Source organism: Gavialis gangeticus, unplaced genomic scaffold (assembly GCF_001723915.1).
Source record: "Gavialis gangeticus isolate Ggan-Ray unplaced genomic scaffold, GavGan_comp1, whole genome shotgun sequence".
In the NCBI taxonomy this organism is placed as follows: Eukaryota; Metazoa; Chordata; order Crocodylia; family Gavialidae; genus Gavialis; species Gavialis gangeticus.
In genome coordinates this window covers 5,921,836-5,946,693 of record NW_017729031.1, presented here as the reverse complement: position 1 = coordinate 5,946,693, position 24,858 = coordinate 5,921,836, and the positions used below count along the sequence as shown (strand labels likewise).

The window sequence follows — 24,858 nt, the reverse complement described above, 5'->3', positions numbered from 1 at the left end:
TTGCGGGGGGGGGGCCAAAAACCCCCCCCCCCCCCCCCCCCCCCATTCAGACTCTTGCAGCTCTGCTGTAAGGGGGTAGTGAACTAGGGTGGGGGTGAGGAAGCACTGTGGTGTGCCGTGCGGAGCTTGTGGTTCCCAGCATGTCCCTCCCTTTTCCTGTTCCCTTCCCCCAGGTAAGAGGCAAAGTGTGGGAACACCCCAGGGCATGTCCCGTCCCCGCCTGCTCACACGTACCACCTACGACCTTTTAAAGTAACCCTGGGCGTATGCGTACCCCTGGTTGACAACTCCTGTCCTAGAAGACCGCACAATACTGCTCTGCTCTACATAGCTTGTTGCCAGAGCTCCTTGGGGTTAGTACTTTGGTTATGATACCTGCCCATTCACAACATAGATGCCTTTTTCTCAGCAGTAAACCTGTGGCATGTCTACTTTGTTAGGAGTTTTCTATTGACTTGACAGATATAACTCAGGGCAGGATGTAGACTCTAGTGGTTGTTTTTTTGGAGTCCCAAGGATAAGTTTGTCTTACTGTCATGGGTAGTTTGATACAGTAAAATTGCTCAGTTCATGGGCTGAATGTTTTGAAATTTGCTTGCCAAATTATTCATTTTCTACTTCAAATGGCATTGGGTGCTTGTATTTATTGTTGCCTCTGTACTAGCTGCTGTTGGGAGTATAACTGGGATGTCAGCAGTCAGAGCAGTGGTTTTCAGCCAAAGTGCTGTGGCACCCTGGGGTGCTGTGAAATCTTTTTAAGGGTGCCATGGTGTGCTGTGCAATATTAGCATTGTTAGTTGTACAAACACCTACATAGGATTCACAGGTGAGTCCAGGATTTCAACTAGGAATCCATAGTGTCAAAAATATTCTGACCTCCTGTGGTCTTTGAAATAGAAGAACTGCTATATTATTTTTCTGTAGTCAGACAAGTTGAAAGCAAGAGCTGACATTTTCCAAGGAATGCCTTGAGGCTAACAAGGAGTGCTTTCAGTCAAGAAAACGTTGCAAATCCCTACACCCTGCACATGCTTGGGAGTCAGGAACAGGCAAGGCCAGGAGCCAGAGTCTGGGAATTAGGCACAGACTCAGGCAGGAACCAAAGAGTCAAAAAGTGAGCAGAGTTGCAGGAGTACAGATAAAGATCAAGAAGAGTCCTATATCTTGACACTCCCTTCTCCTGTTCCTGATTTAAATAGGGAAAGTGTTTGGTCAGGCATTGTGGACCAGCCATCTGGGTCTCAGGGAGCCTCAGGCACTGATGAAGGTCTCAACAACTGCCTGGGAGGATGTGGGTGGCAGTCAGGAGAAAGCTACTGTGCTGCCAAGGTCATTCTCCCAGGTTCAAGGTTGCAGGCCCTAGGGCTGTAAATGTCATTATGCAGCTGCCTTCCCTGAAATTCCAACTGTTAAAGAACATGCACTGATTGCCGTATCGACGCTGCAGCTGCTTTTGCTATACATACCTGATCTATTAGGCAGCGCTGAAATGTGTTGCATACTAATCTTTCATTGTACTGTTGGCACTTCCACAGACATATGAGTTGTTTGATTCTGTGTACCTCAAATGGAAAAAATAAATGTTTAGATACGCTGCTGCATGGCACACAGGTCCATAGCTGCGTGAGCAGGGGAAGTATCTTGTGGCTCTATCACATACTGGTGGATACTGACTTGAAAGTATCTTGAGGCTCTATCGCATACTGTTCATGGCCATTTAACTTATTTGTACCTCAGCTTCCTGATTATATTAAAGTTTCTTGAGAGACCTATTAATGTTTGTAAAATGCAGGCAATACGGCTATTCACCATGTAAAAGGCAGGAATAATCTGTTTGTGCTGGGAAGTTTCTAGCAGTCTGCACTGGCAACATGACTTCACCCAACTAGGACTGCCAGGTCCTGTACCTTTTTTAAAGAGAGATCAAGACCTTATTCTTCACCCAATATTTAGGAAGTAGTATGCTTCTGAAAGGCGCCCTCTTTAAGAAATAGTAATGCACTTCCACCAGTTTTCAGCGTAGCTCACCATTGAGCATAGTTGATTTTATTTCTCCTTTTGCTTTACTACTTCCTGGGCTAAGCTAGAGATACAAAAAGTCCCTTTAAACACCAGGAATTGAGATGAAACTATTAAACAACCACAGTCGTACTGCCTTGGTTTGCTCTTGTCTGACTCCTCCTGACCTTAGGCCCATTGTGGTCTCTCACGTTTGTTTTCTCTGTCTCCACAGAATGCAATGAACTTGCCACCTGACAAAGCCAGGCTACTGCGGCAATATGACAATGAGAAGAAATGGGAGCTGATCTGCGATCAGGTAAAGAGCACTGGGGAGGGCTTCTAGCATATGGCACAAGCTGGGTTTCTTCACTATTTTCCCGGTCTTTTAGAGAGCACCAAGGTCAAGGTCAAACATTTCCTTGGCTTTTTCATTTCTGTGGCTTTATGTGCCATTACTTGTAGCATCCTTTTGAAACTATACAACAGTACTCTTTAATAATCTGTAAAATAACACTTTTCCCCATCTGATCTTATTCTCTCCCATTTGAATGTTTTGCTGTTTGTCCAACTTTAAGGAGAATGGCCTTTCTTCACCTTTTGTCTGCTTGTTTGAGTTTAGTTTGGCTAATAATTCTTCCTGTGTCTTGGTGAATGGTTTTGGTTCAGTTTGTATACAATTCTCATATCACAAAACTATTATCATGATAGGCATGAACTAGCAACCTTAGCAAAGTGTGAATGGGCATGTGGCCTGAATTATTTCTTCATTTCCAGAGGTTGAGTAACAACTTGAGCTTAAACATCACCATATGCCAAGAGAGCTATGTGCACCAGCAGCACTGTTGATGCTGGCTCTCAGAACAATGTATTACAGTTAACATGTGGGCTCTGTAGCACCAAAGGGGAAACAGAGTATTTAAAGAATTCAGAGCACAATAAAAGGGAGACAGATTTCTGAGCTAAGACCAAAATAGGGCCCTACCATAAGGACAGTTATCAATGAGAGCATGGACTCATGAACAAGTTATCATACAGTAAGTGCCCAGAGGCTTGTTCTTACCCTGTGTTAAGTGAAAGAAAGCTTATCCCTCATTTTCCTATTTCTCATTCCCCACGGGGTAAGAGCATGCACCTGGACAGTTACTGTGGAGTAAATGACTCTGTGTACCTCACACCCTAACTCTGTGGTTCTGTACTTTTTTAGGCTCAAGGCACCCCTTCTTAGACTCAAGGCACCCCTTGGAAGATGCAACCTCTTAGCTTTCACTTAGTTTCTGATTATGGAAAAATAACAGAACAATTCTTCTGTTGCAAAGAATTCAGAAAGGCCACTGTAGGGCACAATATTTTTGACATTGCAGATTCCTTTTTGAAATCTCTTGAGTTTGTCTTGTGAATCTTATGTAGGTGTTTGCCCACCTACTAGTGCTAATATTACCCAGCAACCTTGCTGGCTCTAAAAGGATCTCCCGGCACTCTAGGGTGCCATGACATCCTGGTTGAGAATCACTGTCCCAGTTATCTTGCAGTAACTTGTTGTGGACCTATTCCGCAGAAGGCAAACCTATGTGGGGGGATGTGGGCACAATAGAGGGGAGCAACAGGCTACAGTTGGACCTAGATAGGTTACAAGGATGGGTGGAGGAGAATAGGATGGGGTTTAACACAGACAAGTGTAAGGTGATGCACCTGGGGAGGAACAATCGGCACCATACATACAGGCTGGGGAACTCCCCTCTTGTCAGCACGGAGGTGGAAAAGGATCTGGGAGTCATTATTGACTCCAAGATGAACATGAGTCGGCAATGTGGGGAGGCGGCTAGGAAGGCCAACTGCACCTTGTCGTGCATCCACAGATGCATCTCGAGCAGGTCCAAGGAGGTGATCCTCCCCCTCTATGTAGCACTGGTCAGGCCGCAGCTGGAGTACTGCGTCCAGTTCTGGGCGCCGCACTTTAAGAGGGATGTGGACAGCATCGAGAGGGTCCAGAGGAGGGCCACTCGTATGATCAAGGGACAGCAGGGTAGGTCCTATGAGGAAAGGTTGCGGGACCTGAACCTGTTCAGCCTTCAAAAGAGAAGGCTGAGGGGGGATCTTGTGGCCTGTTATAAACTGGTTAGGGGGGGATCAGCAGGCGCTGGGGGAGTCCCTGTTCCCCCGAGTGCCGCAAGGAGTGACCAGGAACAATGGTGACAAGCTGGCGGAGGGAAGGTTTAAGTTGGACATCAGGAGGCGCTACTTCACGGTGAGGGCGGCTAGGGTCTGGAACCAGCTTCCAAGTGAGGTGGTGCAGGCTCCCACCCTGGGGGTTTTTAAGAGGAGGTTGGATGATCACCTTACTGGGGTCGTTTGACCCCAGTGCTCTTCCTGCCATGGCAGGGGGTCAGACTAGATGATCTGCTCAGGTCCCTTCCGACCCTAGAAACTATGAAACTATATGCAGTGAAAGAATAAAGTGAGTTATGAAATGTAACCACAAAAAAGAGTCATAGTTTAGGAACTTGGAATGAGAATTCTGGAGGGTGTATAATCATGTTGAGGGATCATGATTAGGTTAGAAACGAGCTTTGTGGGACATGTGCATTCATCCCACAGAATAGTTGAGCTTACAATGAAACCAGAGTATCTTGAAGTAAACTGTGATACAGAGCTCTCTGCTTGCATTCCTTGAATACTTCATGCAGAGCATTTTAAGCACTGTACTACTGAAAATTACACATTACTGAGATACTCCAGCAAATTGTTTGGTTGACTGTAAGTAACTAGTTTCCCAAGGGATTGTTGCCTAGAGCATGTACCGTCAAAGGGTGAGCATCTCTGGATCGTTACCTCTGTCCTTGGTTTTATACCATGTCAGTTTGCATGGTACAGAATTTTACTAACAGGAAGTGTATCATGTGGCCTAGATACTCATTCACATCTCGGGGTTTTAGTGCACAACTGCTGCCACTTCATGTAAGTCTTGATGTCTACAATATACAGGTAACAGGGCTGAGTGGGATAGGAAGCATGTACAGCACTGGATAGGGGAGGGAGAAATGCAGGGCTTAGTGGAGTTTTAAAAGCACATTGAGTCTGCTTGGTCAAGATAGGGCCCCTTTTTCTCTGTTCTGATGGCCAGGGCAAAGAGCTGTCCTAACCACTCTGAGGATTTCTCACATGGGAGGATCCTGAAGTGGGGAATCAGAATAGTTGGCTGTGTGCCAGTAGTCTGAGCCCAGCCAGTATATAGGGGACATACTTTGGGGTATTCAGGGAAGTGTGACTGGAGTTCTGCTATCTGTCACAACTCCCCAGCTGCCCTGTCAGCCCCCTTGAGAGTGATTGCCATCCAGTGTAAATTAGAGCTGCCAGGAGGCAGGCATCTATAAAGGCAGCATAATACAGCATATGGTGCATGAAATATTTATATTTGTTCACATAATTATGGCACATGGCTAACACACATTTTCCCACGAATAAATTGTGTGTGTAATATATGCTTTCAATTTTAATTGAAGCAGAGCTTGAATTGTTGTTTTGTATTGACATCATCTATTACTCTATAACATTTTTCATCTTTTTATCTTATAAAAACAAAAAAAGTACGTGCTTTAACAAAACACCCTAGGGAAGTTAACTTTCATTCCATATGGTTCTGTGCTGGATTTGAACTAATGACTTGAAGGAAAAAGGGTTTTAGATTGGAGAAGTCTCTCTCTATGCTTTTTTGAGCAGTTTGTAAGGCATTTGCTGATGTTCTGTCTCTGACTAGTCTGTGGAGAAATGGGTAGAGAGGTAAAAGGAAATGGAAGATAGTGAATTAAAGTTGGAACCATGGGTCTCATGCTTTATTGAAATGTTTATGGGGCAAATTATCCCAAAACTGAACATGGAGGAATTATAACACCTTCTTCTGAAGTATCTGATTCTGATCACTGTCAGGGATAGGATACTGCAGTAGATGGCCCATGGGTGCAAAGCAGGTTTCCTATTCTTTTGTTACTGCAAAACTTCTGACTATGCTTGCCCTTTTACTGCTATGCTAAAAGCAGGCTCCTTGCTTCAGACTGAATGAGGTTAATAAAGTATCAGTGTAATAGTATTATTGGTGCTGGTGTTTTTTACAGTTGCATTAGTTCCTGATTTTGCAGGGTACTGTACAAACACAGAGTAGCAGGCAGTCCCTGCTCCAGAGTTTATATTCTAATACAGTGTTTCTCAACCCATGGGCCATGATCCAAAAGTGGGTGGCAAGAATATATGAAAGGGTCGTGAACAAATTTTAAAAATGTATTCTCTTTTAAAGAAGAAAAATGTGGGAAACTGTGGCTTTTCCCTTGCAGGCTGGCAGAGTTCCAGCTGGACCCCCCTTATCCTCTGCAGCCCCCACCCCACAAACCCACCCTGTACCCTACACACTTGGGGGGGCTGGGACCTGGGGGCGGGGGGTAGCAGGTTGGGAATGAGGAGCACTGGGTCGAGACTGGCCATTGATGTTTACAATTGGGTTCTGGTACAAAAAAATTTGAGAACCACTGCTCTAATAGACAAGAGGGATACAGGATGGGGGAAAGGGTATAGCATGCAGATGGAGCGAACAGCCTGATGACACCAAATGTTATCAAAAGTCCTGGATTGAGAGGCAGTGGTGAATTTGTTGTCCCTTGTGTCCTCAAGAAGGTGTGGAGGGAAAAAAAGGTTTATTTCTGTTGGTCTAGTCATTAATGGTTGCTGGTTTTGTATCGGGAGAAGAGACCCGAGGGCACTTTTGAGAGCCAGAACAGCACTCAGGCAAGAAAATATCCAAAACAGAGTGGCAGAGAAAGATTGACACTACGGAAATACAGAACTGCAACCCATAGCTGCAAGTGCTTCAGCCTATGAGGGTTTTTATTGTGACAGAGGGAAGAATGAGGCCATAGACGGGTGTTCAGGGTAAACACTGGCAAGTCTAGCTCTCCAAATTAAAAAAGCAAACAAATAGCTGACTATGAATACATGACACAACTACTAAAAGAATGAAGGCCTGTCCCTAGATGAATTAGGGACAATTTTCTCAGGCTTTTAATGCCTACCTTATATTATACAGCCTACTCATTCCTCATTCTTTCAGCGTTCAGCCTGGAATTTGCTCCAGGCCTATGCCTCAAGCTTTACCTTTCTGTTTGGGTGATAGAGAAGGTGATAACATTTGATAAGGGTGATAACGTTTTCGGCATTTGGTTTAAGACGTGTGAGTTGTCTGCAGTTATCCTTGATTGGTGGTTTTGGGCTTTTCAGCTTCCTGGGGTGAGAATAGGAGTGGGTGGAGAATATATTACAAAGCTCTTTGATGCCCCCTACTGGATTATTTATCATATGACATTGGAAGTCTCCATGAAGGTTTATTTCTTTGCCAGCAGGGTGTCTTCTGCATTTGGAGCTGCTGGTGATGTGTGGAGTCATAGATGTGGGAGGGCTCAGTGGGAAACAGATGCATGGTGGAAGTGCAGAAGCTTTCTGCCCAGAATGGCCATTTGCTGAGTTGTCTCAAGCTATGTGTTTCTATTGTAAGGAGACCCCAAACCAGGAAAGTGTTTAACTTGGTGAAAGTCTTCCCTTTTAAGGATTTGTTACCAACATGGAGCCTAATGCAGGGTTCTAGAAAGGTTCCTTGAGTGTTTTCCACTTTTTGTAACAAGCCTAGGCCTTGGGTGGCGTGAGTTTGGGTTTCACTTCTGGCAAACTCAGGTCAGTATGTAGCAAAACATGGTCGTTTCACCTGATACCAGTTCAGTTGTGGAGGCATAAGGTTAGTTTTATTTTAAACCTCAGTGATCATTGTAACTTGAAACTTGACTTGAAACTCTGGAAGTTCAAGGCTTTGGGAAATAAAATCTGAAAAGAGTTTGCATAAAGCCTGCAAAACCAAACCCTATTTTTCACAGCTCTAGGGTGAAGCTCTGATTCCATTGAAGACAATGGCAAGGCATCTGCTGACTTCAGTGAGGCTAGAGTTTGAGTCCTAGCTATGCTTCACAGAGGTGAGAACCGTTTTGGCATGTTGTCTGGCTGAAGCCTACAATGTGAAGAGCTTTCACACTTGGAAGCTGGTGTTCTCGCATTAGGTTGCACAAAAATAAACAAATAGAGCCAAAATGGTCTTGTGGTAAGAAAAGATCCAATGTCACAGAAGGATCCAGACAATTTATGCTCACACTAAACAGATCTAAATTATGCTTGTTAAATCATTTTTACCAAAACCAAAATGAATTATTAAGCCCTCTTGTTCCTAGAGCTAACAGATAAAAGATCAGAAATTCACCCTACTGCTCTCTGGAACCCAGCCTTTCTTTTTACATCTCCTGAATCTTTCTCCCCCCCGCAGTTTGAGTATGAAATTTTTAAAGCGGCAACAGGTTTAAGCAGGAATACATACATAAATCATAGAACTTTTTGGGAGACGGTGCATTATGGAATAAATCGTGAGCTTACCTGAAAAATCAACACCAATCAATGGCTGATGTTTAAAGCCGTCAGCATTAGGGACTGTCTAGAAGTATCCAGTTGCCCTTTTCACCTCCGTCTGGACATTGCTTTAAAGGAGCATCCAGAAACCACAAATAGCAGAACAGTTCAGACAACATTTTTGTGTGTTGACTTCACCTCTCAGATGGATCGTTGAGTTCAGAGTCTGTTTTACTGATACAGAAAAGCTGACCAGCAGTGTGACTGGGTGAAAGCTGAAGGGTTTGAGAATCGATTTTGCTTTCTTTGTGGTGATACATTATTGATTATTTCAAGCTGAGGAAAGCCCCAAACCTCTGTTTAGTCACTTGATAAGGGAAGGGTGATTGAAAAATGACTTTTTGTGCTTGTGTCACCATATGGAGCCATTAACTCTTCTGGAGCCATGTCAGGATTTCCCAGTGTCAATCACTAGTACATTTGGCAGCTCCTCTTCCTTTTGTTTCCAGCAAAAAAACATTTTTACACAGAGACTTAGCATGCAAAAACCAGATTTGCTTTTCTGGGTAAATCCTATTTTTTTAAAGAACCTTGTGATGATTAAAAGATGGATTATTTTAAAGCGATGCAGGATTTATTTACTAATATCTTTTATTGAACCAGTTTTATAGTTAGACAAACTTTCAGGCATGTACAGTGCCTTCCTCAGGTTTGGCTGAAGTCTGGCTCAGGAACAGCATTTTGTGCCAAAAGGTTTTCTAATCTGTCTCCCTATTACAGTGTTGGTCCAATAAAAGATATTACCAAAAAAATCTTGGCCCTTGCATATTTCTGAGATCATCACACCTACAACAGCACCACAAGCTGGATGATTTTTAAGACATAGTGATATAACATACAGTATTGTATTGAACTAATAGGCTACTGTATGAACGTGTGAGATTTCATTAGTTCTGTTTAAACCAACAGTATGAAAGGTAATTCATTACATTTCAAACACTGAATAATGGAGTTAGCTGGAATCACAGACACGGGGCAGGTAGTCAGATTTTTCCACTTCACTGAACTGGCAAGAGAACATTAACATTGCTTGTGGGTTACATTACCTTTGAGGAATTTGCATGCATTGACTAGGTCCCTAACAGAAGTGCTGGTGGCTTTGATGCTTCAGAAGATGAGTAATGGTGGAAACAACTCCTTTGCTCAACCTACCTGTTGAAATCTGGCCTTGCTTGCTAGTGACCAAAAGTTGTTACTCTCTGACAGCAGTTTGGGTCTGCAGTGAGTGGATGTTCTCATTTAAATTCATAGTGCTCTCATTTCAGTTCATAAGTCAGCTTGTCTGGTGGTCTTCATAGAGGTTCACGTTTAGAGCAGATCAAGATTCATTGCTGGTGGAAGCTTATTTGCCTGTTGTACTTGTGTTTTGTGAAAGAGCAAACATGGGTAGTCAGAGCTGCCAGCCCAATGCATTTCATTAGCATTAAGTAAGAAAAGAGAAACTATGGTTAAAATAATCTGGTTTAAAATTTTACTTAGTGATCTTTCCAATCACCAAAACTATCCAGGTTTGTCATCTTGGATTTGTCAGATCACATTGTCCAGATTTGAAACAAGTAAGGGTCTGGGCTTTCTTTTTCTACTTTATGTACTTACCTAACCTACGTTAATACTAATGGAGATGCAAGTAAACAAAGGATGACATGGATTCCTAAGGCAGAAAACGTACTGGACATTTTCAGAGGCAAAAGGACATTGGAAGTGACACTACTTCCTCGTTCCAGAGTAATTCTTTTTTCGAGAACTGAGTGAGCAGGAGAAACATCAAGTCTTAGGGCCAGTTTGATAGGGAAATAATTTATACATTAACTCCTGCATTCATAACTTCAAATTATTAATTTATAAATTAACTCTTACATTCAAAACTTAGTAGTATAAATGTCTGTAAGTAGGGTGATTGTTCTTGGAAAAGGAAAATAAATTTGTTTGGTAAAGGAGATTTTGTGGGAATGGTTTCGGGTTTTGACACTGAAACTGTTCCCTAGTTATTTTAGTATATACTACACATATGGGAATTGCTGCTGACTTATGTTCAGATCTCTTAGGCCATCTCAGTTGGTGCTGAATGGTACACAAACAATAAATCAGTTATGGTGTTAATACTGGCAAACACTAGAATGAGCCACTGAGAGAGAAACTTCATCAGGCAGGCATATATTATCCTGTAAACCCTTCCAGGTAAATGAAATGAGCACATTGCAATGCTTTCTTTAGGGGAACATAAACTCTTCCAATTAAATTAACCAAGAGATCAGGTTTGCTTATTGTTCTATATCAAAATAATTGCCAGTAGTTGCTCAGTTTTATCTGTTTTCCTGAATTTTTCTTTTATTGCTCTACTTAATATATATCAGTGGTGTCAAAGATACTGCCAGAAGGGCAGATCTGGCCCATGGAGCTCTATCATCTGGCCTGTGGTGCTGCCTGTGGGTCTCGGACTGACCCCATGTGCAGATCCAGCCTGGTGTGTGCTACACATGCTGGATCAGGCTGGGGCCAGTGTGTGCAGTGCATGTGGTGCCCACACTGGACAGCTCAATGTGCAGGGCTGGAGCTGGTGTGGGCACTGCAAGTGGTACATGGAGCCAGTCTGTGGGCTCTAAATGGCTCATGGACTGGCTCTGCACCCATCATCTGTCCCACAGGGCTGGATGAGTTTGATACTCCCAATATACAGTAATAGGTCTGCAAAAGGACCAGATTCTAACAACCCCTTCTTTTTCCTCCCATAATATCTTATTTGGATCAAGTTCAGGCAGTCACAGGTATTATTCACACCTGATGAGAACAAGCTACTGAGCTGAGAAACATTGAACCATTACCAGCCTATAGCATTTGTTCTGACATACAGTACATGAAAAAAATGAGAGAATTGACAGGAATTGGGCCAGGGAAGCTCCATTTAGGACAAGGAAAAGCCATTTGGGATCTTTCTGAAAGGAATGAGGGAAGCTAGCTCTGCCCTCCCAAGCAAGGTCTTGAGCTGAGGAAACAGCCCTTTGAGATGAAATGATGTCAAAATCTGCTTCTAAACCTACTAGCACTAACATGTAGAGGTGCACAGATACATCGGTCCAATATCAAGAAAATTGATCATATTGGAAATTGGCCTGATGTGGCCGATAATTTAGCTGATAAATGCCTGTGCACGCGTGCAGCCGCAGTGTAGCACATAGGCAGTGAGGAGCACAGCCTGGCAGCTTGGAGAGCTGCATGCAGCTGGAAGGGGAGGGGGAGGAAGGGGTGTGGAGGGGCGCAGATCAATGCCCCCATGGTGAGGAAGGAGTGAGGCTAGGGCTGGGGCATGGGCTGGGGCAAGCGCTGCCTAACCAGGGCGGTGCGGGCATGAGATGGAGCTGCGGCTCTGTTCCACACCCACCCTGCTCCACCTTGCCGCACCCCAGCTGGGCAGCACTTGCCCCAGCCCCAGCACCATTTCTTCCTCACCGCGGGGGCCTTGATCTGCCCCCCCATGTCCCTTCACTCCCCTTTGACCACACCAGACTTATCATCTGCATGCAGCTCTCCAAGCTGCCAGGCTGGTGTCAGGAATCAGATCGGTATCGGCCATTATTTCTCCTTAAAAATTGGCTATTAGTATCGGCCCCAAAAAATCTCTATCGGTGCATCCCTACTGACATGGATGTTTGGCTTTTTTGTGTAGCTAAGAAGACAACCTTTCAGAGGGAAAAGTATCATCTCCCTGGTATATCCATGTTTAAACACTATCTAGAAAATGCCTAAGATGCTAGTGACTCATCTGTGGTTGAAATCGGATAGCCCCTCATTTGCTAAGGAAATCACGTTTAAAAAGATGCAACTGTTTGTCAAGTAAGTCAGTACTGAGGGAGCGTTCATAGGGCACAGGATATAGTGTGTATTGAGGGTGCTTCATCAGAAGTCTTTCAAAATGTGCACCCATGTGCATACCCGCCCCCCCCCCCCCAAGTTTGGATTCCTAGGATCATGTGTCTAATCTCAATAAGTCACTAGCTTAGCATGAATTTTTTGTACCCCTTTTATGAGTTGTATCCAAGAAAGCTGTGCAAACTAAATTAATAATATTCACTTTGTTGCGGCTTCATTTTTAAATGAAAATGAAGAATTTTACAGAATTACCAAGAAGTGCAAAGACAAACTGATTATCCATTTCTGTTATTGTAAGCCACCCTGAGTCTCTGCTGGGAAGGGTGGCGTATAAATAAACAAAAAAAATAGCAGCCTGAACTGGATTCCTTCTCATTCTGTTATCTCTCCACTGTCTGTCTTCTACATATAAATGTTATGCTGACACTTAGACGGAGAGCTCTTTGGAGCAAAGGACATGTCTTCTGAGTAGTGTATAGCACACTTTTGGACATCATAAATTAAAAAATAATAATTAATAATCAGTGTGCACCACCCATACTCCATGACTTTAAACATCAGCATAAGAAATATTAAGAATAAAATAATTTACCGCCTATGTACCTGATAAATAAAAATTACTATAATTGTTAGGTTATGCTTTCTTCACTGTATATTTGTACATCCAAAAACTGTTTCTGTTTACATTTTAGGCATGACATATTGGGTGTAGGAGACAAATATTTGCTACCTGTTTAATCTGTGTGAAAACTGTTAGGTCACTTGAATTTTTGGAGAGAGAAATCTAAATTTTAAAGCCTCTACATGTATGATAAAAATATATTCCTAGTTCAGATAGTTTTAAACCTCTTGCCATACATGTTTTTATTTTGGAAGAAGTTTTGGTCTGTAGGTAAATACAAATAGCTAAAAATGGTGGAAGAAGATATATAGAAAGAGAAAAAGATCACTTTTTTAAAACCATCATTTGTGGTAGCTGAAGAATGTGAAATTCAGTCAATCAGTGCAGAATCCTACAGCTTAGCCATCAGGTTTGTTTGTAGTTGGAAGCACTAGCAGTAGCCAGTGTTAGGCAGGGGTTCAAGCAGGAAATGACACCTGAATTACTGCATAGGGACTTGACACAATTGGTATAGTTACCAGATTAGGATTTCCAAAGGAGGCAGGGTTAGAGCAGTGCAGTGATCCTTCCCTCTTTTGCATCTCTCAATAGAATTGAGTCAGCACAAGAGAAGCACATACTGCATCCTGTCAATAGATGCTGTAATTGATTCTCCATCTTATGTTCCCTTAAACCACCTAGGGAATTGATTTCTGGCTGAGTCACCAGAATGTTTCTAGAGATATATCACTGCTCGCCATGCAGGCCTTGATTTCCATTGTGCAGCCCATCTACATACACAGCCTCATTGTATTGTGTTTGTCTTCACTGCTGTGGTGTTTCACAAGCTTGTATCTGAAGTTCTGGTCTCTGGCGTGCTGGTGTTAGCCTGTGGTTCACATTTCCTCACTTAACTGACTTAACCCAAGTTTTTACTCGTGTTATCACCACAAAGTCGACAGAGCTACAGAAAAAGGAAGTAGACTCCACTCTGCCTTGTACAGCAGTCACCAAATCATCAACACAACTCTGGTTGTAGCAGTTCTATTCCTGATGGTTCTGTATGAGCCAGGAAGAACTCAGTTTGATTGCCAGATCACAGGTTAAGTTTTCAGGTTCAGCAGACATGAATAACATAGGCTTCCAGTATGCTGAAATCCAACAAATCTTGCCTGAGTGGGATTCTGAGCTCACCCAGAGCGTGGAGGTACTGCTGCTGGATCAAATACTGTGTGTTGAACTCCCTACAGATCAGCAGTCCCAAGCCTCCTAGCTTTTCCCTAGTAGCCAGGAATGTTAGAAAAATACAGAGGGAACTTGTGGTTGGTGAGCGAGCTGAATACACCTCTCAGTTGGCTACTATTTAATACTTAGCAGTCCATAGCAGGCCTTTCCCTTGAGGGTCCTATTCAAAGTATGTGGACTTTTCATTGACTTCATAGCCTATATACGGCTCAGTGAAGTTCTACTGTATATAACTGTAACAAGTTCTTGTCCCAACGATGGCTGCTTAGCTCTTGCTCTGCCCTCACTCCTGAGGCTTGCTCCCCTTTACCTTTCCTGCCATGCCTTGTTGTTCTTAAATCTTTGAAATGAGAGGCTGTTCCAGGTGTCTCTGCTTTGTCTTAAGGGCTTATGACTGCCCCTTACACCATGCCGATACCTCACAGGTGTCATTAATCATGTCCATCATCTGTCCCCTCGGGCCATGGCCTCAGTCGTGTACCTGGGCCTTCCTGCCCCAGAACTTTGCCTAGCTTGGCTACTCCTGGGTTGGCTTCCAGGCTTGCCTTCTCCTCTTGGGCACTTCATCTCCTACAGCTACTCTCAGGTGCAGCATCTCAGCCTGCACTCTCCCCCCAACACTTCATCTCTGTGGGCTACTCCTGGGCACTGTGTCCTGCCCTCTTCTGCTCCTGGACTTTGGTCCCTGGCCCTGATCTCTAGGCTCTCTCATCCTTTCTACCCCCCTCTCCAGGCTATGGGTCCTCTGATCCCCTTGGTCTCCAGCAGCCCCACCCCCTGACCTTTGGTCTTCCTAGTTCTTGCCCAGGTCCTAGGCCAGTTGAGATGGTGAACACCCTGGCCCTCCTTGCTTCCCAGCTCTCTGCTGTCTCCTGCCTCTCTCTGGGCTATGGGCTCTCTAGCTCTATCTCCTAGGCCTTTCTATTCACAGGCCTGTCGGGACCTCTTCCACCCCTTAGTCCCATCCACAAGCCTCCAGAGTTGCTTACCCCAGCTCACATGTTAACCAGGAGTCCTGCTGCAGCCCTGGTGCCCAGGAACTCCTCTCTCCATTGCCCTCAGGGCTAGACTGCCTGACCAACTGAGACCCTGGGTTTATATGCTTCTAGCCAAGCTCCCTTCTGGTCAGGTGAATGTCTAGTTAGCCTCTGCCACATCTGCGGGCTGATTTGCAGGCAACCTGCCTTCTCTCAAAGTAGCGGGAGTACCAAGCCTCCTGCTCTGATAACCTTATATCAATATTAGACAAATTATTTTCAGAGAATATGTGTATTTTCTGTATTATCCCCAAATTATCAGCTAGTAAAAGGTAAACAAAGTCTATATTCTGAGATGGAAAAATGCAACCAAGATATTCAGAATAGAAGAAAGAAGTGCAGTATAGCTAACCAGATCATACGTGTTGGAGAACTCATTGGACTAGAAAAGCTGAGAGGTAAAGCTCGGAAGGTTATAAGAAAATAATATATTGGCATAGCTTGCTCTACTATTGAATTAAATCTTTGTCTTGCCAGGAATGGCAGAAAGCCAAGTATGTCAGGAATTAATGAATTTAACTGTATATTAATAAATGAGATGTTGGATATTGTAAGCAGAAAGAATTTGATAAACTTGACTGATTAAATGTTTAGTCAAAATAGAAGATAATCATTCTTGGATTCTATGAGGGAAGATATTTCTTATCTGATGAGAATAATACATGCCAGGCATGTTTGTTTTTCTTAAATGCAGAGAGAGGCTGTATTTTGGTTGTAAGCCTGTGAAACTATTGTCTTTGCTGAGTGCACTGTTATTTAAGTGGTTGAATTAGAAGCATGGAGTAGTGGCCAGAGCTCATCCCTGGGAGCCAGAAGATGTGGAGCTTTTAATCCTGACACCAATTTACTCTGTGGCCTTAGGAAAGTCACTTAATTTCTCAGTTGTTCCTTCTGTAAAAAGAGAATAATGATTCTGGTCCAGCTCCACCTCAAAGGGGACACTGAGGTTGAATACATAAATAACTGTTTGTGTAGAGATTTGATAATAAGTAGAGATCAGTGTTGGATATGATGATTCTAGCAAACATCTCCAAAGCCAGAAGAATGTTTCTCAGTCATATACGTCTTTCTTTTCCATATCCTTTAAAAGAACAGTGTCTCTCATTTATGTGATATGTTTGGAGTGAAACAGTGGTGCAAATTAAGAAATAATATATTTCATAAGACTGTCATAACGAAAACAGTGTCATAGGTTGAAAATTAAACTGTCTTGATCTCTTGGACTTGCTGTATTTAACTGGGGATCAGTTCTAACATACGCTGTAACCAGAAAGGCTGGATATGAGTGCTGTATGCCATTGACCAGAAAGCAGGTAATCCTAGGTTTCCTATTTTATAAAACATTAGTTTGTAAATGTAACAAGAAGCAAAAATATCAGACCATAAAATCATGTTGTTCTGATTCACATCTTTTGTTTTCCCTGTTTTTAAGAGTCTTAATAAATAATTATAGATTAATTTTGAGAGAAAAATAGGAATGTACAAAATGTCAGCACCATAAACCGTCATAACAGTTTCTAATTACAGTACTCAAAGCCTTTCATTTGACTACTTCAAATATTCAAATTGGTAACTAGGAAATTCTCATGAGTGTTAACATACCATGTCTAGTGATCAAATAAGAGAAAGGCATCCAAAAGGATAAAGCAGATTGTCTCGAGAATTAGACTAAACATAGCCAAGCTATATATCTATTAGAGAACTCCCAAGAAGAGAGAGAATTAACTTTTCAAACAAATATGGAAAACATGTTATTTTTGTTAGGACTCTTTGTAAGAGTCAAACTGTTTGTTTTCAAGGAGAGTTGAATTGGATAAGCTTGTTCTTACTATTTGTAAGTTACTTTCCTGATTTGTGGAACTAGTCTCTGATATTTGTACCCATAGTTTTGTTTCCTCAGTGGCCAGGTTCAAATGATGGCATTTGGATAGGTAATTATCTCACTGCACAAGATCAGCATTTGCACTTGCAGTTAATTGTAAATGAAGAAGTGTCACATAAAACTGGAGGCCAGTTTTAAAAATCATTTGCAACAGTACCTCCAAACCTAATGCTAGTTAAATAATGGGGAGAAACAAGTGATCCCGTATCACTGACCTCTGACTTATAGACTCCTCTACCTTGAAATGTGACAATGTGTTTTTACATGTGAAATGTGTTCATGGGCTCAGATTTTCATGTATATTATAGCAGTTTTAGATCAATGTGGCAGGGTAAAGAGTACTTTGCTGTGGGTTAAAATAAGAGTAAATGGTTTCTAAATTTTTCATTATCTGCATCTCTCAGGCCACAGTACATTTCAAGAGCAGCATAAAGACCCTTTCTAGAAATGAGAGTCCATCTCAGTAGTGTCCTGTGAAAATTCATTAAAAAATAACTGTCCTACTAGTACATCTCCAGTATTAACATCTTACCCTTTGAAATGGTATATTTTATACATTTTCTTCTTATACATTGTTTTCGTAACCTTCTTGGACACCACCTTCTTGGACACCTACTTCCATGAGAGTTTCTTCACATTGAATTGTATTTTCACAGTTTAACTGTCAGAGCCTAGAGGTATATATTCTGGATGTCTCTTGGTTTTACACAGGATTTCAACTAATGTTTGTGGGAGATGCATGATCAAGCCTCTTTACACCATGTGGAAACATAGCTTCAATTCCTTTCTCTGTCAGCCATGGTATCTTTCACAACTCATTGGTAGCAGCTCCTACTAGCAGCAATTTAACTACAATTAAGCAATTTCCTAGGTAATTGTATACACACAGAACCAGACAATTCTAATAAAGGGAGGATTTTTTACAAAACACTGGAGTTTCAAACCCTTAATTCCAGAATAATCTACTGGCCACACACAGAGATGGTATAAGCAGGTGCGCCTCCATTGTGCTACTGACTAACTCAGCTCTGAGTTTGGCTTTTTGTATTGGTCTTTGTTCTTCAGTTGTATTAAGAGGACTTTGTCAGGGGTCAGGGATACAAAAATATTACCTTCTGATACCCAGACTACATTTACTTTTTGCTAATATGAAAGGGACTCTCAGCCACTGCCCTAGGTCCAAATCAGCCAGAACACTCCAACTTTTCTTTGTTTAGGTTCCAGCCCCTAAAAGTGGGATGTGCCACTTGTGTCATCCCCTGTGAGTTTGCAGGGAGAACGGAGGGCTGGGAAAGTAGGTATGCTCAGACTTGTCCCAGATACAGCCCTGCAACAGACTACAGAAAGTCCTGAACTTGAGGTGCGTTTTGTTTGAGCCACCTGACTTGACAAGTGTGTTTCTTAGAAAGTTTTTTGCCCTTGATTTGGAAACTGAGAAGCTCTTCGTTATGAAGGAGGAATGCCCTTCATTGGACCTTTCAAAACCATCCAGTTACATTAGCTTTAGAAACAGGCAGTTCTGTTCAGCTAGTACCAGGATGCCCCAGTTGCTTTTCCCCAAAAATCCAGTCCAGAAGTTCACATTCCCTCCGTGCATTCCTGACTCCCTCCCAGCTCCTCATTCTTACCCTGAGTCCTCTCTTGCCTGTTAGGGAACCTTTATTTTGCAACTCAGTGTGAACCTGATACTTAAAGCCTCTGAAATATCTAGTTATGGTTGAGTTCTCAGAAGAGAGGGGGAGATTCAGCACATCCAGACCTCAAGAATCAAGTAAGGTCAAGATTTGAATAAATTAGCAGCAAGTTGCAGAATGGAATCAAGCACAAAATCCCCAGACCTACTGGGTTCTGCTCTACGGAGGCAGGGGAAAATATGGAAGAGATTCCAGGGACAGGGATCAGCAGTAGCAGAAGGGTTTGTGGGCTGTCACTTTGGTAGGAAAATTGGTAAGTGGGAGGGAGGAGGATCACATAGGCCTGAGAAGGGGGGGAAAGTTCCATGGGGTCAGAGGTTTAAAGAGACATCTCTAAATTTGGATATCAGTGCCAGACAGTGCTCTTTGTCTGACACTTATGCTGCTACAGTTCTGAGCAACTTAAGTACTCTCTTAGGAAAATGACATTGAGGCCCTCTCTACATGTTATCAGGCATCACACAGTTAACTGTTTAATTAGCTTGAGACCAGCTATAAGTGCAGAGTCTTTATCAGTCACACAATAAAAAGCTCCAACCAGCTGTAAGTTAGATCTTGTAAATGTGTACTAACTTTATAGCTTATTGTCATTGAGCTTTAATTTGCATGTGTAGAATGGTCTGTCCTGCAAAGGGTCTCTCCTTGCCTGGGAGCCCCATCATCTATAGCCTCCCATCTATAAGGGTGCACCTTGTCCACCGGGGCTGTCAGCCCTGCAACTTCTGGGGACTCTGAGCCCCAGCAGTTGTGAACTCTGGGTCCTGTCAGCTGCAGGGTGCAGATATAGTCAACAAAACCTCTGAAGTGGGGAGATCACCACCGCAGTGATCCTCCCACCTCAGAGGTTTCACATACCCCCAGGGTGGGGAGATCACTGCAGCAGTGATCCACCCTGCCCTGGGGGTTTCATGCACCCCTGAGGAACAATGGTCATTGCAGCAGTGATCTCTCAGTCACGGGGTGTGTGAGGTACCTCTGTAGCTGGAAACCCCTCAGTAGGCATGTGTGTGTGGCATGACAGGAGGTATAATTATATGAATCACTCATTAGATCCCATCACACCTTTACCTGCATGTGTGGAGGGGGCCTGAGATAGGTGATTTGAATAGTTTTAAGTGGCTGTCAGTTAAACGAAGGAGATAGAAAAATTAAGACAGAGCTTTATCATTTATTGAGGCATTTGGATTTTATTCCCAGTTTCAATGAGCATTTACAAAAAAAGTGTTCCCCAACTGGATGTAAAAGGTGTCCAGATCTGACTGGTAATGCTTTGCACCTCTCTTGGATTGATTTTTGGGTAGGAACAAATATATACTGGGAACAGTTACCGAAAGGGAGGGAGAGCTCCTGCTCTGGGCTGGGCAGTAGCTGTCACAGCGTAACATTAATGTATGAGCTGTAACAAAACAAATGTAACATTGCTTTAACTTTAATTCTGCTTCATACAGGGTTAATATTGAGGAGATTTAGCTCACTTTTGTGGCTACAGCATTGTGCACGTATAGCAGCAGCTCCTTCCCTGCACTTTTGAGACTGCTTCAAGTGTACACTTGTCCGTTTCCCAATCCGGACTCAAACCTGTTCTGGCTGCTTGTGAGTTTTTGATGAAAATCATTTTGTAACAGAAAATGCTGCCTATACAGAATGAGTTTGGTGGGTTCCCTTCAATTCTGAAGATAACAGTACATCACCATATTCATCAGCTGAAAGTCACTCAAATTAACACCTTGTTAGCATTCCCAAGTCAAGGAAGAATTTGAGGTCTTAAGTGTCCTCTACATCTCCTTGACTGCAGTAGACACTGAGGTTATATCCAGGTCTTTCCTCAAAGTGTGCACTACTCTTCAGGAGCAGGCCCTGAATGGGCTTGCAGAACCCATGGGGGGTGGAGAGTAGGCCTGTGCGAAGTGGCTAGTATTCATTTCAGATTTGGCCAATTCAGGGGACAGTGATTCAGTTTGGTGATTTGAATTACTGTCCCAAATCGATTGAGCTGAATCTGATTCAGAGATTTGGCCATCTCCAAATCGGACAGGCCCCATCCCACGCCCAGTCTCCCCAGCCCCATCAGTGGCTGCCCCACTGGGCCCCAGCTCCTGGCTCTTTTTTTTTTTTTTTAAAAAGCTCCCACTCACCGGCTGCTGCCAGGTCAGGGGAGGGGGGCGATCCCCACTGCCCCCCACTACTGCATGCTGCGTGGGGGGCTGTGCCACAAGCCCGCATCCTTTGCCTGCTCTCCCAGCCCTCCTCATGGCTGTGCTGCCCAGAGCCAGCTCCTGTTTCTTAAAAAAAAAATAAAAAAATAAAAAGGCACAGCCTCACCAGCTCCTGCCAGGCGGGGGGCCAATCCCTGCTGTCCCTGACTGCCCTGTGTTGCATGTGGGGCTCTGCCATGAGCTCCCAGAAGCCCTGATGGCCACTGCAGCAGCTGGTGAGTGGGGGCTTTTGTTTGTTTTTTTTTTTAAAGAGCCGGGAGCTGGGACTGGAGGAGCAGCCATGGGCGGCGGGGCCGGGAGAGTGGTTGGGGGCTCTCAGGTGGGCTGGGGGAGCAGGCAAGGGATGGGGCCTGGCAGGAGTCCCTCCTCCCGCCTGTGCCCCCTACTTACCAGCATGGAGTCTGGGTCCACCTGCCTGTGGCAGCAAGAGAAGACTACCTGAATCTCCGAAGCTCTCTGAAACTTTTCTGAATTAATTCAGAGACCTTCGAATTGATTCAGACCTTTTTATTGGTCTCCTCATTCAATTTGGATTTGGAGATTCGGCTGCCAAATCTCCAAATTGGGCTCAATCTCCTCCAAATCAAATCAGCACCCAAAGCTTCGCATAGCCCTAGATTAAGAGTTTGCTTGTGTTTGGTCTAACTCCACTGTTCTGTGGTTGAAGAAGGGCCATCTGTCACCAAAGGTCTTAATCTGGGCCTCATATGTAGACTGAAGATGAATAAAATAAAGTTAAAAGAATACCAAAAATATATTAATAGAATGGATAAATGATCATATCCTGTATTTGGAAGGAATTTCAGCCTTCAGCCAGTGGACTACAGGAGAGGATTTTGAGTCCGTTCTCAGTTGCAGCTATGATTAATGATATTTTTGCAGCAGACAAAAGGAAGATGATAAGAATGTTTTTTCTGTGTATGTAACAGTAACTTCTGGAAGCTAGGCAATAATCTATTATTTAATATGAAACAGCCTCAAGATAATGTAGTCAGGATTTCATCTTGACCTAATAAATAGGGTTTCTAATTTCAGTTACATAATGTGAAGCTGTACTACCAGGAGAAAACTGTTATGTGAGCATTCTCCAAAGGGAAGTACAGAGTAGTTTAAAGTTCCTTCAAGATTCAAATAATTTCAGAATATTTGGTAATGATCTTACCAGGTGTGGATACGGGACATTCCCCCCAGAATAATTTAAGTTGCATAGAAGTTTTGAAGAATAGCTGTCTGAGAATAGAGCCAAGGAATAAAACAATCCCAAACATGATGTTTGTGATGTGAATCTCTAATGAGGCACTATGGATCCTGATGCCCAGTTTATCAGATGATTCCCTTCCAGATTAGCTATATGTTCCTATACATTGGGGAAAAGGTTGTGGAGCTTTGCACTCCACTGCAGCTTTTCTCTGGGAACTGTATCTCACATGGAGATGAATCTTTTTTATTATGGGGAAGTATTAGCCTGTAAGTCATATGGTAAATATCCATGCTGTGTGATGAAATCAATCAATCAATCAAATTAGTCAAAGGAGCAGATGTGAAACTTGCTATTCCAGTCAGATATTTTGTCAGAAGTAATAATAAACAACTATACTGTTAGAAAATTAGCAGCCCTATGCTTTTAAATTCCTCTGTATCCTCCTTTTTTCTATTCTGCTTCCCAGCTCCTCTCTTGACTTAGTATAAGCATCCTCCTCCCCAGTCCCCTTTTGGTGCAAGAGCCTCCTTTCTGCAGTCTCTGTTGCTCTGAGTTGCTTTCTGGCGTATGTCTTGTCAGCCTCGCTAGAAAGTACTAGTCCTGCCTTCTGTGCCAGGGGACAAGGAACAAAGATTTTGCCAGCCCTTGAATGGGTGCCTCAGAAGAACCTTGTCTCCTTGTGCACCAAATAGGGAAAGCTACCACTCAGTTTATAACCAACAAAACAGGCAGATTTTGTAGAAACCTCCAAGACTCCTACAGCAAAATTTTCACAGAACGAGGAGAGGCTTAAGTGTCTCTTTGATCTCTCTCCACTTTATTCTCTTCCTGATATGAAGGCTAGTCATCAAATGCTGCTATTATGTTTTCATTTTTATGCAATGGCTTTTTCTTTTTATGCCAGATAGCTTCAGTTTATTCAGCAATGGATAACTTGAGGGAAAGACAAAACCTGTGCGGGGGGATGAGCTCCAACTGAATTGATGTGGAGCCAGAAAATGAACAAGATTTCTGGAGGAGAGAGCTTCTGGGATCACAGAAATAATAGACAATTGGATTAAGGAGTCAAATGTATGTAAAAGGTCATATACCCCAAATTAAAACTATAATAGAAGCTTATAAGCCAATGCAAGAATCTTCAAAGCAGTGTGAGGTATAATAAAGTGAAGACATTCGATACAATAACACTTATGGTAATACCCATTACTGGAACATGATAGAATGACAAATCAATGGGCACATGTACAGCTTACTGCTACACTAGGGGAATGCATCAATGGCTCGGTAAGCAACTCGGTGAGAAAACTAGGAGTAATGGCCACAAACTCCTGGAAGATTGATTCAGGCTCAACATTAGGAAAAACTTCTTCATAGTCAGGGTGTCCAGACTTTGTAATAAATTCCCTTCAGAGGTGGTGCAATCACCTACCCTGGAAATCTTCAAGAGGAGACAAGGCAGTCACTTTGCTGGGCTCACTTGACCCCCAGTTATCTTTCCTGCCTGGTGCAGCGGACTGGACCCGATGAACTTCCAAAGTCCATTCTGACCTTGCAGTCTATGAATCTGTGAAGGGTAGATGAAATCCAAGTATAAAACTACCCCCAAAATATTCTTTACAACCTGAGAAAAACATTCTCAGGTTACTTCTAAAATCAGCGTAGTAGAATTTGCATCAATACGTAATCCACTGCATAAAAAGCAAAATATAATAGCAGCATTTTATGATTAACTTCCAGATCAGGAAGAGGAGAATGTGGAGGGAGATCAAAGAGATAACTAAGTCTAATGAACTGATGATAATGAGTGCTTTAATTTATCCCCATATAAAGCATTCAGATGCCACATAAGACTAATGTCTCAATATTATAAAGGCTCACTTCTTGGACAGTTAGTTCTAGGTCACATAGGAAAAATGTTTCTTTTATATTATTCTCTAGTAGCACAGAAGAGTTCATTCAAGAAATAATTACAGTTGAGCTGTTAAGTAATAACAACCAAAATATGATTCAGTTCAGTGTGCTCAGGAGATACCATGTTCTGAATTTTTTTCCTTCTTTTCTGGTAACATTCTTTACCTGGAAACATCCAAGTGTAGACGCAGGTGCTCTGGCATAAAAGTGTATTTCACTCAGGTATAAACTATATTGATTAACTGTTTGTATTTTCCCTTTGCTGCTGCTGTTAGCTGTTTCTACACTATAGCTACTATAGCTGATACATCTATAGAGGCAAAACCTTTTCTCATGTAGCTTGGGCTTTAGACTTCTGTTTTTTTCAGTTAATAAATTTGAGGATCTAACAGTGATTGAAGGGTTAAAGGAGAGAGTACTGACAACACCTGATAAATTGAAAGAGCATCAAGTTACAAGGACAGAATGGTGCTTATCCACCAGAAGTCTGCAGGAACTGAACATTAGTATAGTTCAGCTTCTGGTGCAAATTTGTATTCTGCCATTGGAATCAGTAGCAGAGGACAAGAAGGTAAGAAATACCTACTGCAAGATGATTTTGCATCTTCTCTAACATTTCACATTGACAAATGTCAGATGTAGGACTCTGAAACAGAAGGACCACTAATTTCTATGCAGCAACTGGCTCTTGTACAATACTCCTTTTTGACTCCA

General features: G+C 42.8%; 1 protein-coding gene across 9 annotated transcripts in view; it reads left to right on the top strand.

The window, feature by feature from the left end:
- The window catches only part of FMNL2 (formin like 2), a 318,749-nt gene that overhangs the window by 190,100 nt on the left and 103,791 nt on the right, over positions 1-24,858 (top strand). For all 9 annotated transcript variants that reach the window (XM_019522397.1, XM_019522402.1, XM_019522393.1 and 6 more), the window contains exon 2: positions 2,234-2,317. In XM_019522397.1, the coding sequence (XP_019377942.1) occupies positions 2,234-2,317 (84 nt within the window). The remainder of the gene's footprint in view (positions 1-2,233; positions 2,318-24,858) is intronic.